Genomic DNA, 14,310 nt, shown 5'->3' with positions numbered 1-14,310 from the left:
AGATCAACCTCCCTAGACCTGTTCCTCTTGCGTGTTTTGATTTATCAATGTTGCAGTACAATAACTGACAATTTACTCCCTTTTGCCCTCAGCAATATTATCAATGACAACGAACAGGCTCAGTCCTGAATTGCAATGATATTAACAGGACTCCAGTTGCCCAGAATTTATCCCTAGCTATTCTCTAAGTGGCAGAAAGGAGCCAACAGGTTCTCAGCCCTAGAGCGTTTGAAACGGTGGAAGATCCAGCTTTCAAATCAAACTGAACCACTGATTCTCAAGAAGTCATTGGGACAGGATAAGTAGTTGGTATTGTGAATCCTGACAGTGTGTAATATACCGGGAGTCCTTGACGAACACCAAGCTGACTCACTTTCCCACAGTTTCAATAAATTCAAACAACTCAAACACTGTATGAACACAGCAAGTCTCCAGAGTCCCATTCTAGGAAAGATTTTGTCATCCTTGAGTATACTGACTGTGACCCCAAAGAAGACTGCTTATTGTGTCATTTTTATTACTGTCAAAAAATAAGCCCCCTCCCTTAAAAAAAAAAATCTACAAAGCTATCTGAAGTGAACTGATCTTTGTGACTAAACAGAGAGGAAGAGATACATCCACTGAACTGCTGTCAAACATCTGCAATACTTCTTCACAATTCAACCATAAAGACTATGAAGGTTAAACTTAGCTCCAAAAATTTATTCCTGTGGAAAGTAGCCTACTCCTCCCTCCTCTCACCCTACTCTCCTTCAGTAAATCCAAATGTGATATAGGAGATATCCATGTATGTCATCACTGGAGAGTTCCCATAAGACATGTTACATGCTTAGTATGTTCACCACTCAAGGCCTATTTTTTTGCAGAAATGTTCAAAGCGATCAGAAATCAAATATGTTTCATCAAGACTGCATGATGGTCTTCTAGCCAATTACACTTAAAAATAACACAAAGCAATATCAGATAGAGATGCAGCATTGGACTATTAACGTAATTTTGAAAAGTAATAATGGAAGCTCTACTTCCAAGAGCCAGTACGTGGCCCTGCCATGACTTTGACAGATGGACTAGTTTTTGTAGCCTGGATCAAAGAGAAAGCAGTATTTGTATTCATGATTCAGTATGTTCCCATAAGTATGTCCTTAGAGATACTGGGGCTTGCTAGTTCCTTCTGTGCATCAAAAATACCTAGAACCAACTGATTAGTTTGAACAGAAATCAAGATGCTAAAGAAACCATCATCTCAACTTTGGCAGCATGTTTGTGTGTTATCCAATCATTGCTATACTATGTTTTCTGCAAACAGCCATTCAGCTTTTCATAGCATCTGCATTTTGTCTGTGCCACCTCTTACTAATATTCTATTTAATTATCAGCAGCTTACTAGAAAGATTTGAAAGGAGATATTTCCTTTTAAAAAAAAAAAACTTATGTAGAGTTTTACTAACTACAATGCCCTATGTTGTAAGTTTAGGGCCTCCAGATGTTTCATCAGATTGAGAAATCCACTGAATATAGGAGAGAATTAACTTATTCTTGCAAAATACAAAACAACTCCCCAACTTTGTTTCTCAAAAACTAATCCCTTACTACTTACTGCCCAACTACAGGCCATCTCAATCTGACTTTATTATTTCCACAGAGGTTTGACATCAGGGAAGACAACTTCTACAAGTAGTACATGGGGAACAGAAACAAGCAGACAAAAAAAAAACATAAGCCTAGAAAGCAAGCATTCTTGGAGCCATTAAAAGATTTAGCTGTGCCTCAAAACACAGAATTGGAAGCAAGCAGTCTACTGTTCTAACTCCATCAACTCTTTTGCCCTTTCAGAAATCATTATCCTACTTCAGTTTTCTTTCACTCATTAATTAGGCTTTACTACTACATTAAGAGCAGTAGGATGCTTACCAGATGTTTGCCAGTGACCCAATTTGACACTATTTCTCTACTTGTTTGCCTTCTACAGCTAGCACCTCTCACCAGCATCATTCTATTTCAGACTTGCTTGTAATCAGAGCAATTAGAGACAGTGGCCTTTTAGAGCCCCACCCATAATCCCACAGAATCCAAACAGAAGTTGTTCTGCCAAAGAATTAAGCAAGGAAAAAAAACTTGTCACGCTATCACTAAGCAGCTGTTCAATCCTCACAACTGAATTTTAGCCAACTTCACCCAAAGAACAAGTCTATAAAGTAATACTACCTTTAAAGACTTAAGCAAATAATGATGTGCAACAGGGAATAAGTACTGTGCAAAAAAAAAAAAAAAGAGCAGAAAAGCACTTTCCGGCAGGGATCATCCTATCATGTGCTTATCCTAGTGAGGGTTGGCTTAGATGCTTAGACAGTAACACTTTCATGAGAGCTGCAGAAATGCTTCTGAGTATGTCTGGACAGGACTGGCTATCCAGTCATTGCATTTAGCACTTCTGAAAGGCACCTAAATTCACTGAGAAATCTGAAGTATACAGACTTTCTTGAAGTAAGTATTTTGGGCATTTGAAAGCTATGTTATTTTGCAATATAAAGAGTAGCTAGGAATTCTGACACTTTAACACTGAATTAGAATATAGCTTGACACGCATTTAAGTAACACAACAACAACAAAGCCTTCTTTAGTTGAAAGTTATATTTTGCCAGATTCATTCCTAATCTAGTTTGCTTTTCAACTCTTGAGTGTTTCTGCTGGCCTAATGGCAGGAAAACAGTCTGAAGTGGAAGTTGCTTTCATTCTCATGGCTTGAAGGTGTATCAAACTATAGTCTCACAAAGGGGCAAAACTGCCTTAGTTTGAATGTTCAAGATAGAAATCAGTTACATATGCCTTACCTCTCACTTCATTAAGCAAAACAGATACTGGAAGAAACCCAACACAAGCAATGCTTGACCAGACCACACACTGTGGCAAATAACTAGCTAAAGAGAGTTCAAATAGTTTTAAGAAGCCAGTAAGACCCAACCCACTGGACCAGCTTTTCATGTAGTTTGGAACTAGGTTAGTATCTCTTCTGGGAGAGCAACTGGGGACAACCCTTGGCAGATAAAGGTAACTCACATGGACCACTCTGGAGTGCTCAAGGCTATATCATACATACAAACACTGCTGCTTGTGGGTACTTGTCACCTTTCTGACTAACTTCTGTTTACAGCCACTATCAATTGCTACTGCTGAAACTAACTATTCTCAGATAACGTAAGCAAACAGAATTAAAGCAGTTATAACATAAGAATTCCCGAATTATTTGTCCAGTAAATTTTTTCACCACAGCAGTTATCTTTCAGGTTAGTTGTCAGATGAGTCATGTTCAAAAGCAAATGTGGTTCTTCAGTAAACACCGCCACCTTGTGGCCCGATGCCTGAAACTCCTGGAGTCAGTATATTTACAGGTTTGAATTCAATGAGATTCTGAACCAAAAGCCCCAGACAGATCCTGAGTAAACTACACTGTCACACTGTATAAGCTAAAGAACTTGCACAGAGAGCAAAGTATCCTATGTGTGAAGTGCTGTACCATTTCAGTTTTAAGACAGCCTCTGTTTGTGATACATCAGCTATACACTAAATACTGTAACTAAAAAGTAACTACCTAACTACTTACCAGGCAAAACAGACACACAAATTTGAATTCTGGACTTTGTATCAAGAGTAGCATAGATTTCCCCTTTCTAATTTCTGTCACCAAAAAAAAAAGAATCAACAGAGCTGAATATGCTGAATACCTTCCTCAGGTGTATTACTCCTGCTTACCTTACCTTAAAAACTGCCTCTTGCTTTCAGAGGGAAAAGAGATTTCAAAAACATTCCCATGTTTACTTCTAACTGAATCGGCAAATAGCAAATTATACTAGAGATGAAAAATCAGAATCCTGTAGTAACCAGGCAGGACTGTAAAATATACAAAAAATACTCTTAAAGCAGTCTAAAAAGTGGAGCAAATGACAAATTAGGACAGAAGAGGACGAAAAAGAGGGAGGCTAGAAGAGCTAAATGCAGAATTAAAAAAAAATATATATATATATATATTAGACTATATTCTGTCTTATATAAGGCTAAGATGACTTACCTCTAGCTGGAATTTCCTTATACTGTTATTAGGCTGACCTCCCAGGTAGGACAACCACGGTATCTGATAAGTAAACTGGCTCGTTGCTCCAGAAATTCCAAGTTCACATGAACTAACAGATAATTACGAATGCATCCATTGAATAAATTTTCTGCCAAAGCCATAAATAGGTTCTGTTTGGCTTTTCACCTTCCACATGCTTAACATTAGAAAGACTCACCAAAAGTTGAACCATCTTCACCCATAATACACTTCATGGAGGTGATGATCTGCTCCACAACAGGAGGTGACAGTGATGCTGCATACACAGCACTGTGAGAATATGTCCTGAGGTAATCAATTAATTCCTAGCAAAACACAAGAGGCAATCAGACATTGCCCTACCAGTACTCACAGGAACACTATATTGTAGCACCCTAATCACACAATAAAACGTGTCACTGCAGCAAGCCTTTTTCAAAGTCTCCCGGAGTTGTCTAAGTAGCTCAAGAATTGATTTTACAGTGTAAATAATAAATGCTTGAAGTGCAGACAGTAGGGACATGACAACCCTGCCTTCTGTGTCACAGAGGAAGAATGCATGATCAAAGACAAATGGCTAAGGTTGACTTGTTTTGCCAACATCAGCACTGTAATGCAAACACCTTGTTGCAATTCTCAAGCTGTGTGCAGGTCATACTTCAAGAGTGTTTATTATAGAGCAGGATTATACAACAAATGAAATAGTGAGGAGTAGGACTCAGAGGTGCTTAGGTATCACATTCAGTATAACTGTTTCCCCACAAAAGTCATCGAACGAGGCACAGGTCACAAGATTTACTCATGTTTATCAGCAAAATATAAATAAAGCAGCAGGTATCATCTAGGAGTATAAGAACATAAGCCTACCACTCCTGCATTTGCCTGTTAAACATACCTGCTACATTTGTTACAGGATAAAGGCAGGTCATATGGAACGAAGGACAAACATATCACAGGTCTAGGCTGCTTGATGCAACAGAATCATTCTATAATACTCAGACCACTTCAGTAAAATACTGTAAGACATACCTGGACAAATTGTTTTCTGCTACTATGAAATTAATAGGACAGCCCTGTAAATAGCACAAGGTGGAAACCATATTTTAGGAATGTGTGCAAGTGTTTAATCTTATGTTGCTGTCTGCTTGGAGTCAGAGCTAAATTAAAGGAGGTTCTAAAGTGGCTTTCAAATAACCCAGCCAGGAAGATTTAATGCCTGCTTCGGAAGCAATCCCTCAAACACAGTAGCTGAAATACAGTTGTGAAAGACTGTTCACTGATTCAGCTTGCACCAGCAGAGTTAGACCCACTAGTTCAATACTTGTGGGGGGGTGGGGGGGGAATTGTACAGTGCTTTTTTGGGGGGAAGATGTCAGAGTCATTTTAAACCAACTGCAGTAAACTCAAAGGAACATCTGCAAAATCCATCCCCAAAAGGATGCGCTATAGTAATTGTCACTTTTTGTATCTAAAGCACTATGGTCCAGGCAAGCAAATGGTAGAATTTTATCTTGAAATAAATAAATAATCTGTGGGGTACACTTCAAAATATGAGAAAGGAGACACATGCAATTGTCTATATCCCCTCCTAAAAGAGGATTTTGACAAGGGCAACACTTTCTGTCAGTACCTTCCATTAGGAGATAAGAAGGGTCAGTACCCAGAAAACAAGAGGGAAGAACTATCTTTCTAGAAAGCAAAGTCTACAAGTCCAGTAAGAATCAGCTTCACCAAGCTTACTTAGGAACTGGATCTTCTTACAGAAGAGGCTGAAAAACTTCAGTTTTTGGAGTTCTTCCTGTTAGACTCATTAAAAGGTAACATTAAGAAATCCTTGCTTCCTTGCTCTTAGCAGTTCCTAAAAAGATACTATGCCACTACCTTACATTCAACAAACTGAGCTCATCACTGACCATATGGGAATTATGAGGAACTTTCCTAGACTAGGCTTCTCTGCATTGCACAGACTTTCACTGTACTAAACAGTATGTAAAATTATGAAACAAACAGACATCAGGGCAACTCAAGAAACAGAAGAACTTTGAAATGCTTAGTGAAGCATTCCACCATGAACCTGAAAGGGTCATGAGATTTCCAGCTTTTTACCTTCTTGCCTCCAATGTATCCTCCAGCAGCTCCAAAGCTTTTGGTAAATGTTCCCATCATGACATCCACATCTTCAGGATTGAGTCCAAAATACTCCACTACACCCCGGCCACTGGGACCCAAAGCACCTATACTATGAGCCTCATCAAGGTATAGGTAGGATTTGTACTTCTTCTTAAGGGCAATCACTTCAGGCAAACGCACTATGGATCCCTCCATACTGTTGGAAAACAGAAGTTTTGAGTTGATTTAATTGTTGTAGCCTCTTTATAGAATCCAAAGTCAAACTTTCCCTTCACTTCCTTTCAGTGATTATGGCCACTTGCGAAGTTTGTTATACATATCACTGTTTGCAGAGAGATGGAAGGTAACTCCTCTTTGCACTTAGTGTCCAGACCTCCGTATTCTACATGTTTAACATCTCTGGGATACTGACTAAACAGTAGCAGGAACACTGAGTCAAGGCAAAGAAATGTCTTCAGGGATGATTTTGTACACAAACTAACACTTCCACTCTCATATCAGTGTTTTTCCTGACATCATCTCATCTATCATTTTTAGGTCTAAGAGCTGATGATAGTAGTACTCCAAAACACCCCATTTTTGTGCTGAAAGTCACCACCACTTCAATGCTTAACACAGCTATGCCTATGACATACTCCTACTCACCCTCAGAAAAACCATTTGATCTGCACACTTCCATTCTCATGAGTACGACTGAGTAAGCAGAGAAAGAATGGGACAAAATTTAAAACCTCAGCTCCGATATAAATAATAATTTAGATTAATTCATTTTTGGAACCTGAGCAGGATGTGGGAAGAATTATGGAAGTGCCAGGTGCAGCTACAGTACTAGCAACAGAAAGTCCAGGATGCGAGACATATATAGCTCAATTTAATTCTCAGATATCATATCCATGGAATAACTTAATTTGATTTGACAAAGGAACTGAAATGCAAAGCAGCTAGATCTCTCTTAGAGGGTTTTGGCAATATAAAGAACAACTTGTACCTGTATATTCCTTCCACCAGGATAAGGATTTTCTTCCAGGGCCTTCGTGTACGAGGTTGCCCATATACAATAGCATCTTTGAGCAGCTTCTCCAGGCTTTGCATATCTGCACCAGAAATCACTGTTAGATGGTACAAAACAGCTTGAACTTTGATATGACTAAAGACAGGAACACCCACAAAAGCACAAACTGCTCCAGTGTGGAGGTCAGACAACAATAAGTCAGTGAATATGGGCTATATCTTCATCTAGCTACAGGCCCACAAGTGAGATTAAAGGAAATTGGTAACTGTGTGAACTCTGAGGAGGAATTCGATCATTAAAAGCACAAATTAGAGCATCAGGCACAAACAGAAAATCAGAAGGAGACTAAGAAAAAAAAAAAAGAAGAAAGGGAAAGAAAGGTGACTCTAGTAGGAAGCAGGTAAGCAACAGGGAGCAAGAGTGTCCTTCTGGATAGAAAAAAGGCCAAAAAAGAGTAAATACACTCAATGACGAATAGAAGGCAGTGCAGAATAAGACAGGGAACAAGTGTTTATTTTATATTACTTTTGTCTAAAAGCTGAAGAGACTGGAGCAGTGGAATAGAAAGTTACTAAGCAATAAAAGCAGAAAAAGACTGATCTGTGAAAAAAGTTTAAGTTTCGTGGCTACCATCAATGCAGGGGAGCAGATATCACAGTCAAAAAGGAAAAAAGAAGAGCCAGTGTAGGAATGGGGACAAAGCTCAGCATACCAGACATAAACAGAAGAAATAGTAGCAGTGTATTCTGAATCTTTACTAGCTTTGAGCACTTGACATGACTTTAAAATGAAAGAAAGAGTAATGTGAGCAAATACATGCATGAAGTCAATTCTGAAAATCATCTGAAGAAAGGAGCAGAGATAGGAATAACTAACTCTCAAAAACTAAAATTCTGAGCAAGAGAGATAAAAACACTAGGATACAACAAGGAGCACAAACAAACATGAAGAGAGGATTAATAGACAAGAGTAATTCTGCCAGCAAAAGGAACTGAAAATCAGAGCGCTAAACAGGTCAGTTAAGAGATTGTTAGAAGACAGCTGATGCACAGAAAAAGACAAAGACGGAGAAGTCAGCAGAGTGTCTATCTCCAAACAACCTCTCAAGAGAGGAAGGGGCAGTTTACTGTAGAACACCAGAATAGACACTTCTGCTCTGGTCCATCAAGAAAGAGAAAAAGACTGGGAGCTAGACCTAATCTTAATAGCAAGGACAAAATGCAGAATGAGGTAGGAAAAAGAAAAAAATATGGAGCAAGAATTTTTAAGAGGATCTCTCATTTTGTTCCATGGTTTTCTAAAAATCAGAATGTGAATGAACCCATCAACATTCCAGGGAAATGAAATGAATTAAAGTAGCATTGAGTAAAAAAGGAGTAGGACTCTGGACACGTATGTAAGTCAAGGGGCCGTACATTATTTTGATAGGCTAAATCTGTAGCCTGCATTTTGCCTTCCTCTATCTCATGCTGCTTTTTCCAGCTTCTAATCTGCCAGTCCATTTACGAGATTTTCACAGCACCCCTCCAAACCTTACTTCACTAGTTTGTACCCCGCTCCCACAGACCTCCTAATCTTCCTCATCATACCAGAGCTTCTGAGCCATTCTCATCAAACACAGAGCTACATCTGCTACCATTACTTCTGCTATAAATTTTATTGAGATTCTTCAACTGTAAGCATCAGGAAGACGAACAAAAGCACCATCATACTAAGATGGATTATCGTTCATCAGTCATATCACATGCTCAGCAGAACAAGTGGCTTTAATGCTGTCACTTAATAGTTACAGGGCACAACTCCACAACTGCCTTATTTCAGCCTTCTAGGATTCTAGTTCCACCACATCCTCCCCAATCTCTCCATAAAGAGCACATTTGGATTCTCATTTCTGATGTCAATATTCTTTGAAATTCTGGAAGTGGATGCACTGTTCAGAATCATGCTTATACAAATGCAGAAGTTGAATACAAAGCTTTTCTGATCTGGGCCATCAGTGAAGAGGTGCTGCAATGAAGACAGATGAAGAACAAAAATAAAAAAATCAAATGTTACTGCTAAACTCTACACTTCTTTCAAGAAAACTATTCAGAGAACAAGAGAAGATACAAAAGAAACAAGAAATGCAACAGAGGATCCACTATCAAGCAGGACAAGGGAATGAAAAGATTTGCAGCCACCCTTACTTTGCTGGTACTTTGCTCTCCTCAAAGAGAGCAAGAGAGTCATTGTGACCTCTGAAAATACTACTATAAAAAAAGTATTCAGGAGCAGCTGAAGAATGCAGTTAGTGGCTTTACTAGTTAAGGACAACCAGATACCCCTTTCACTGAGAATAAAAAAAGGAAACTCTCAGTATTTTAATCTGAAGATTATTCTAAACACCTCCTTTGTAGGAAGCTGAAACTAACCAAGTGAAAATTCCAAATATTTCTTTCCAAAGAACACTACCCAAGCAATTCAGTGCAATCAATCTGTGCTGCATGCCCTGAAATCCTCTTTGTACTACACCATAGTACAATCAATGCATGGCTGTCTAGCATGGCTGTGACATGCAAATTCTTATGTTTTTGTTAATATAAGATCATATCAGCATTTGGTCCTAAATTTGCCCCCAAACTGTAATCTAGACCACTACAAGACTGCATTACCATTTGACATGGCTTGTCACAAGAATCTAATGGTGCTGAGCTACCCAAGTAATGCAAAGGCATGTTAGAACATTAGTGTCGCTAAACCTCTCTGAGAGCAGTATGTTCTTCTTTCATATGCAGAGATGTGAGACAGCATAGCATCAGGATAAAAAATGTTGTTAGCTGAGAATGAACACATTAAACAGTCTCCAGTCCAAGGTTTGCTACTACATTAACATCTTGGTAGTAACAGTCTTCTGACTCTTTGGGTAACCAGCAATTTATTTCCTTATAAGAAATTTAATTTCCAGCTATTAGAAAATAGAAGAGATTGTATCTGAACTATAGCACCTGCAGAAAGGCAGAGTCCCCCATCTGATACTTACTGTTGTGCTTAAAGATTCGAATAGTTGCTCCTGACAGTCTTGCACCAAGCACTAGTGATGCATGATTCAGTTCATCACTCAAAATCAGACAGCCCTGGATTAGAAGAGCAAAGAGAAAGATATTGAAAAGGTTACATTTCACAGTGAAGTATAGAATACCTTTCAACATCAAACTGCTTACAGGTCATTAAAAAAAAAAGAAATAAGTAGTTTAAGCTGTAAGTTCTATATTAAAAAATCCAATAAAAACACAGCTAATCACGCTAAGACATACTTTGTAGTCTTAGGCTGGCAAATAAAAACCCCATAGCTGTTAATTTGAAGAACTACCTCTCTCTCAGAGAAAAAATAAAAAATAAAAATCCTGTACTGCTAAGTAAAATAGAGAGCAGAGTAGTCACTGTTCACTCAGTAAGTCTACAGTGTTGCTAAGAAACAAAATTCTGGTCACCCAAGTCTTAGATTAATGACCTAATCACTAAGTTGTACTGTTCCGTACATTAGTCCTCTGTAAACACATGGATTTACTCAGTGGTTACCTCCTGATTTTCTTTAAAGATAAATAAAGTATGAAGTATTCTGTAGATAGAGTTAACATACAGGAGATATTGAGCAGGAAACAAAACTGAAGACGGCTTCAGTTTTGAAGCTTTTAGAAGCCCTTAAATATTATATAAATTTTGTTTACCTTTATAAAGAAAAAGAAAATATATCCTTAGACAAATACCAAACTGGGACATGTCTGCTTTGAGAGCAGCAGTGTTCCAGGCCAACAGCTGATATGTTGGACATTCATTGCACAGCACTGCTTCTGTGGTCTACCAATTCAGGAATGCATATTGTGGGATCCTGGGCTGCATTAGGAAGAGTGTTGCCAGCAGGTCGAGGAAGGTGATCCTGCCCCTCTACTCAGCCATGGTGAGGCCTCATCTCAAGTACTGTGTCCAGTTCTGGGCTCCCCAGAACAAGAGAGACATGGAGCTACTGGGGAGAGTCCAGCATAGGGCTATAAAGATGATCAGAGGGCTGGCGCATCTGCCCTATGAGGAACGGCTGTGAGAGCTGGGCCTGTTTAGCCTAGAGAAGAGAAGACTGAGGGGGGATCTTATCAATGTGTATAAGTACCTGAAGGGAGGGTGTCAAGGGGATGAGGCCATACTCTTCAGTTGTCCCATGTGACAGGACAAGAGGCAATGGGCACAAACTGACCCACAGGAAGTTCCACCTGAACGTGAGGGGGAATTTCTTCACTGTGAGAGTGATGGAGCACTGGAACAGGTTGTGGAGTCTCCTTCTCTGGAGATATTCAAGGCCTGCCTGGATGCAACCCTGTCTAACATGCTGTAGGTGACCTGACTGAGCAGGGAGGTTGGACTAGATGATCTTCAGAGGTCCCTTCCAACCTTTTTGATTCTATGATTCTATGATAAACTTGTTAAAAAAGGGTAATATTTCTGTATCACCTTGGCTCCTACTACCATGCAAACCACTGCAACTCTAGAAGTGACCTTGATAAGTAAAAAATCTAGAGAGCGTATCAAGGTAGGGAAGATGTGACACTAAATGCTTGGTCCCTCTATGTTTCTCATGACACATTAGTGGAGGGAAGATTCAAGAACATTTCTTCTCCGCAGCGGAAGATACTAGGAGGGACTGTGAAAGGTAATGCCTACAGTTACACAAGGAAGTGCATCAGACAACAGGAGTATTCTCCCTACAATAAAAGAAATTTTGCAGTAGAATCACATTGTACATAGAAATGTTTTACATCCTTTTCTTGGAAAGCTTGAGACTGGTTCTCCCCAGGAACTGCACTAAATCTGAAGTGTTCAAACTGGTGTTACAAGAGAGATTCACACCGCATATTTCAGAGACTTTGGTGAAATAAGAATGAACATCCCAAACTAATATTTGCTCTTTGGAACTACTAACCACAACGAGGATTAAGTATATTGCAACACAGTGCTTTGCTTCTCAAATGCTGTTAGACACTACTATATCAAAATCTGAACATAATAATCCAGTATTAGTTGTCCTCTTAAATGGTAGGAAGTAAGAAGTGATAGAAAAAAGTAAATTACTAGTCTAGAAGAAACTTTCCCATAAAAATAAGTGAGAGAGCTTGGCAGAAAAAGAATTTAAGAACAAAAGGATAAGCAGTCTATTTTCACCATTCTGTAACAGGAGGGGACATTCCATAAGATAAAAGAGATTAATTTAAACCTGAAGAGGAAGTAGAAAATCTAATATTGCCTGCCTCTAGAGAGAGCAAAGATCAGAGAAAATACTTTCAGCACAGCAATTGCTGATAATCCAAAACTGAGGAGCTGCTACTACAATGATAATACTTTGGTTGCATTTATCAGTCTTCTCAAACTTAAGTTTGAGAGAGTAACACTAATTAGAGACAACACTGCCAGTATCAAAAAGAGATAACGCCAATGAAGATGAGACCATGTGAGTCCAACAAAGCAGCCATGGAAACTGAAGTGAAAACCATGTTTTACTATGAAGTGCTCCATATGAACTGTGTAATTAAGTCCTGAGCACTTAATTTCACAAACTGACTACATATAGAAGTTCATTCACTGTTGCTCTAAATCCATTATCTAACCTCTGTCAGTCTGACGCTATGATGAAAAGCCCTCTGCTAAAGGCTGTACAGAAGGTCGCTCTTAGATAATTAAGTAATTATATTAACAGTACTTATTCCAAAATAGGCAAGTTTGAGAATCTAACTTCCCTCTAAACTGTCTAAAAACTTCTGACCTTCTGAATCCCCATATCTCACATTATCTGTGGTCTACATTCTGCAAACTTGGCAACGACTGTACTGTGCAGCCAAGAACTTGACTGTCAACAATGGGTCTCTCCAGCTGAAAATTACCAGGTACAGAAAGACCTGGTTTTAGTCACGCTTTAACAGTGCTGAAATGCAACCTTCAGTCTATACCAACTATAGCTGTTTTGTGTACCTACTTAGTAGAAGCTCCTGTTGACAAGGCATAGTGAACAAAGATCAACTGGGTAATGCTGATGAAGCTTTTGAATTTTTTTTGCTGGCAATGGTGACCAGACTATGGGGTAGACTTGGATCCTAGGATAATCAAGTCATAGCTGCTGCTGTTAAAAGAGGGTTAAGTAGCAACGAAAGCTAAATACCTAAGGATTTTATAGAGGAAAAGGGGAACAGATGGTCACGTACTACATATATGTGAACAGCTTTACTACTTGTATTTTAAGCTAAGTAATTATGATGCAAGAACCCATCACTGATTATCAAAATAACTCCTTCTGGTCAAGTGCAGTAGCCATTTACAAATACATTTGCCAAAACTCCGAAAATGCATGTTCTAAGAAGATTTGTACCTCAAATGTAGATAGAACAGACAGATACAAACAACAGTGAGCTGAGAGCTCAAGAGTTTAATCAAGCAGGGGATCTATGATCTATAGGCTTCACTGAGGATTCTTTATTAAAGCCTTGCCAAATAGGCTGTGCACACACAGCTACCATATTCTGGGTGGTGCTAGAATTCAGAATTGATTTATGTGAGTCCTTCCTTATTTGAAGATAGAAAAAGATGAAAAGTGCAATAAAAAAAAGCAATGTTAGGCAGCCAGAAATAGCATTTAGTTAGTATTCACCATTGTAAAACTGTTCACTAACAACAGCTGTTATCTTCAGAAAAGGCCATGTTTTGTTTGGGGAAGTCACCTGAGTATAAGGGCAATTCTAGTGTTATGAGGTAGAAACTTATTATTATTTACTTAAAGCACACAAAAATTAAGTATGCTTATCACTAACAGTTCAGACTTGCTATAATCAATTTGAATATGAAAAAAAAGTTATTTTATTACATATGTAAGTTATGTATATGGAAATAGGTATGTTATGTGTCCTGGAATGCACCGTTAAGACTCTCAATGTATGTAAAAACAGTTAAAGTTCAAATGTAGCAACTATGAAAGTGAGTGAGGTGTCTCAAAAGTATTTTGGTATGCTATTAAAGACAATACATTGGATCTACATACACAGAAAAAAAAGTTTTGAGTTACTGT

The 14,310-nt window shown here is 38.6% G+C and overlaps 1 protein-coding gene across 1 annotated transcript in view; it reads right to left on the bottom strand.

The window, feature by feature from the left end:
* SPTLC2 (serine palmitoyltransferase long chain base subunit 2) overlaps window positions 1–14,310 on the bottom strand; it is a 75,700-nt gene that overhangs the window by 38,532 nt on the left and 22,858 nt on the right. Inside the window, exons 6-9 of the mRNA XM_085317617.1 lie at window positions 10,249–10,342; window positions 7,206–7,311; window positions 6,194–6,413; window positions 4,287–4,413 (exon numbers count right to left, since the gene is read on the bottom strand). Of these exons, the coding sequence (XP_085173743.1) occupies window positions 4,287–4,413; window positions 6,194–6,413; window positions 7,206–7,311; window positions 10,249–10,342 (547 nt within the window). The remainder of the gene's footprint in view (window positions 1–4,286; window positions 4,414–6,193; window positions 6,414–7,205; window positions 7,312–10,248; window positions 10,343–14,310) is intronic.

This window comes from Rhea americana, unplaced genomic scaffold (assembly GCF_003343005.1).
Source record: "Rhea americana isolate MKP2758 unplaced genomic scaffold, rheAme1 scaffold_5, whole genome shotgun sequence".
NCBI lineage: Eukaryota > Metazoa > Chordata > Aves > Rheiformes > Rheidae > Rhea > Rhea americana.
The sequence above is the reverse complement of the archived record's forward strand: the minus strand, read 5'-3'. Positions and strand labels throughout refer to the sequence as shown.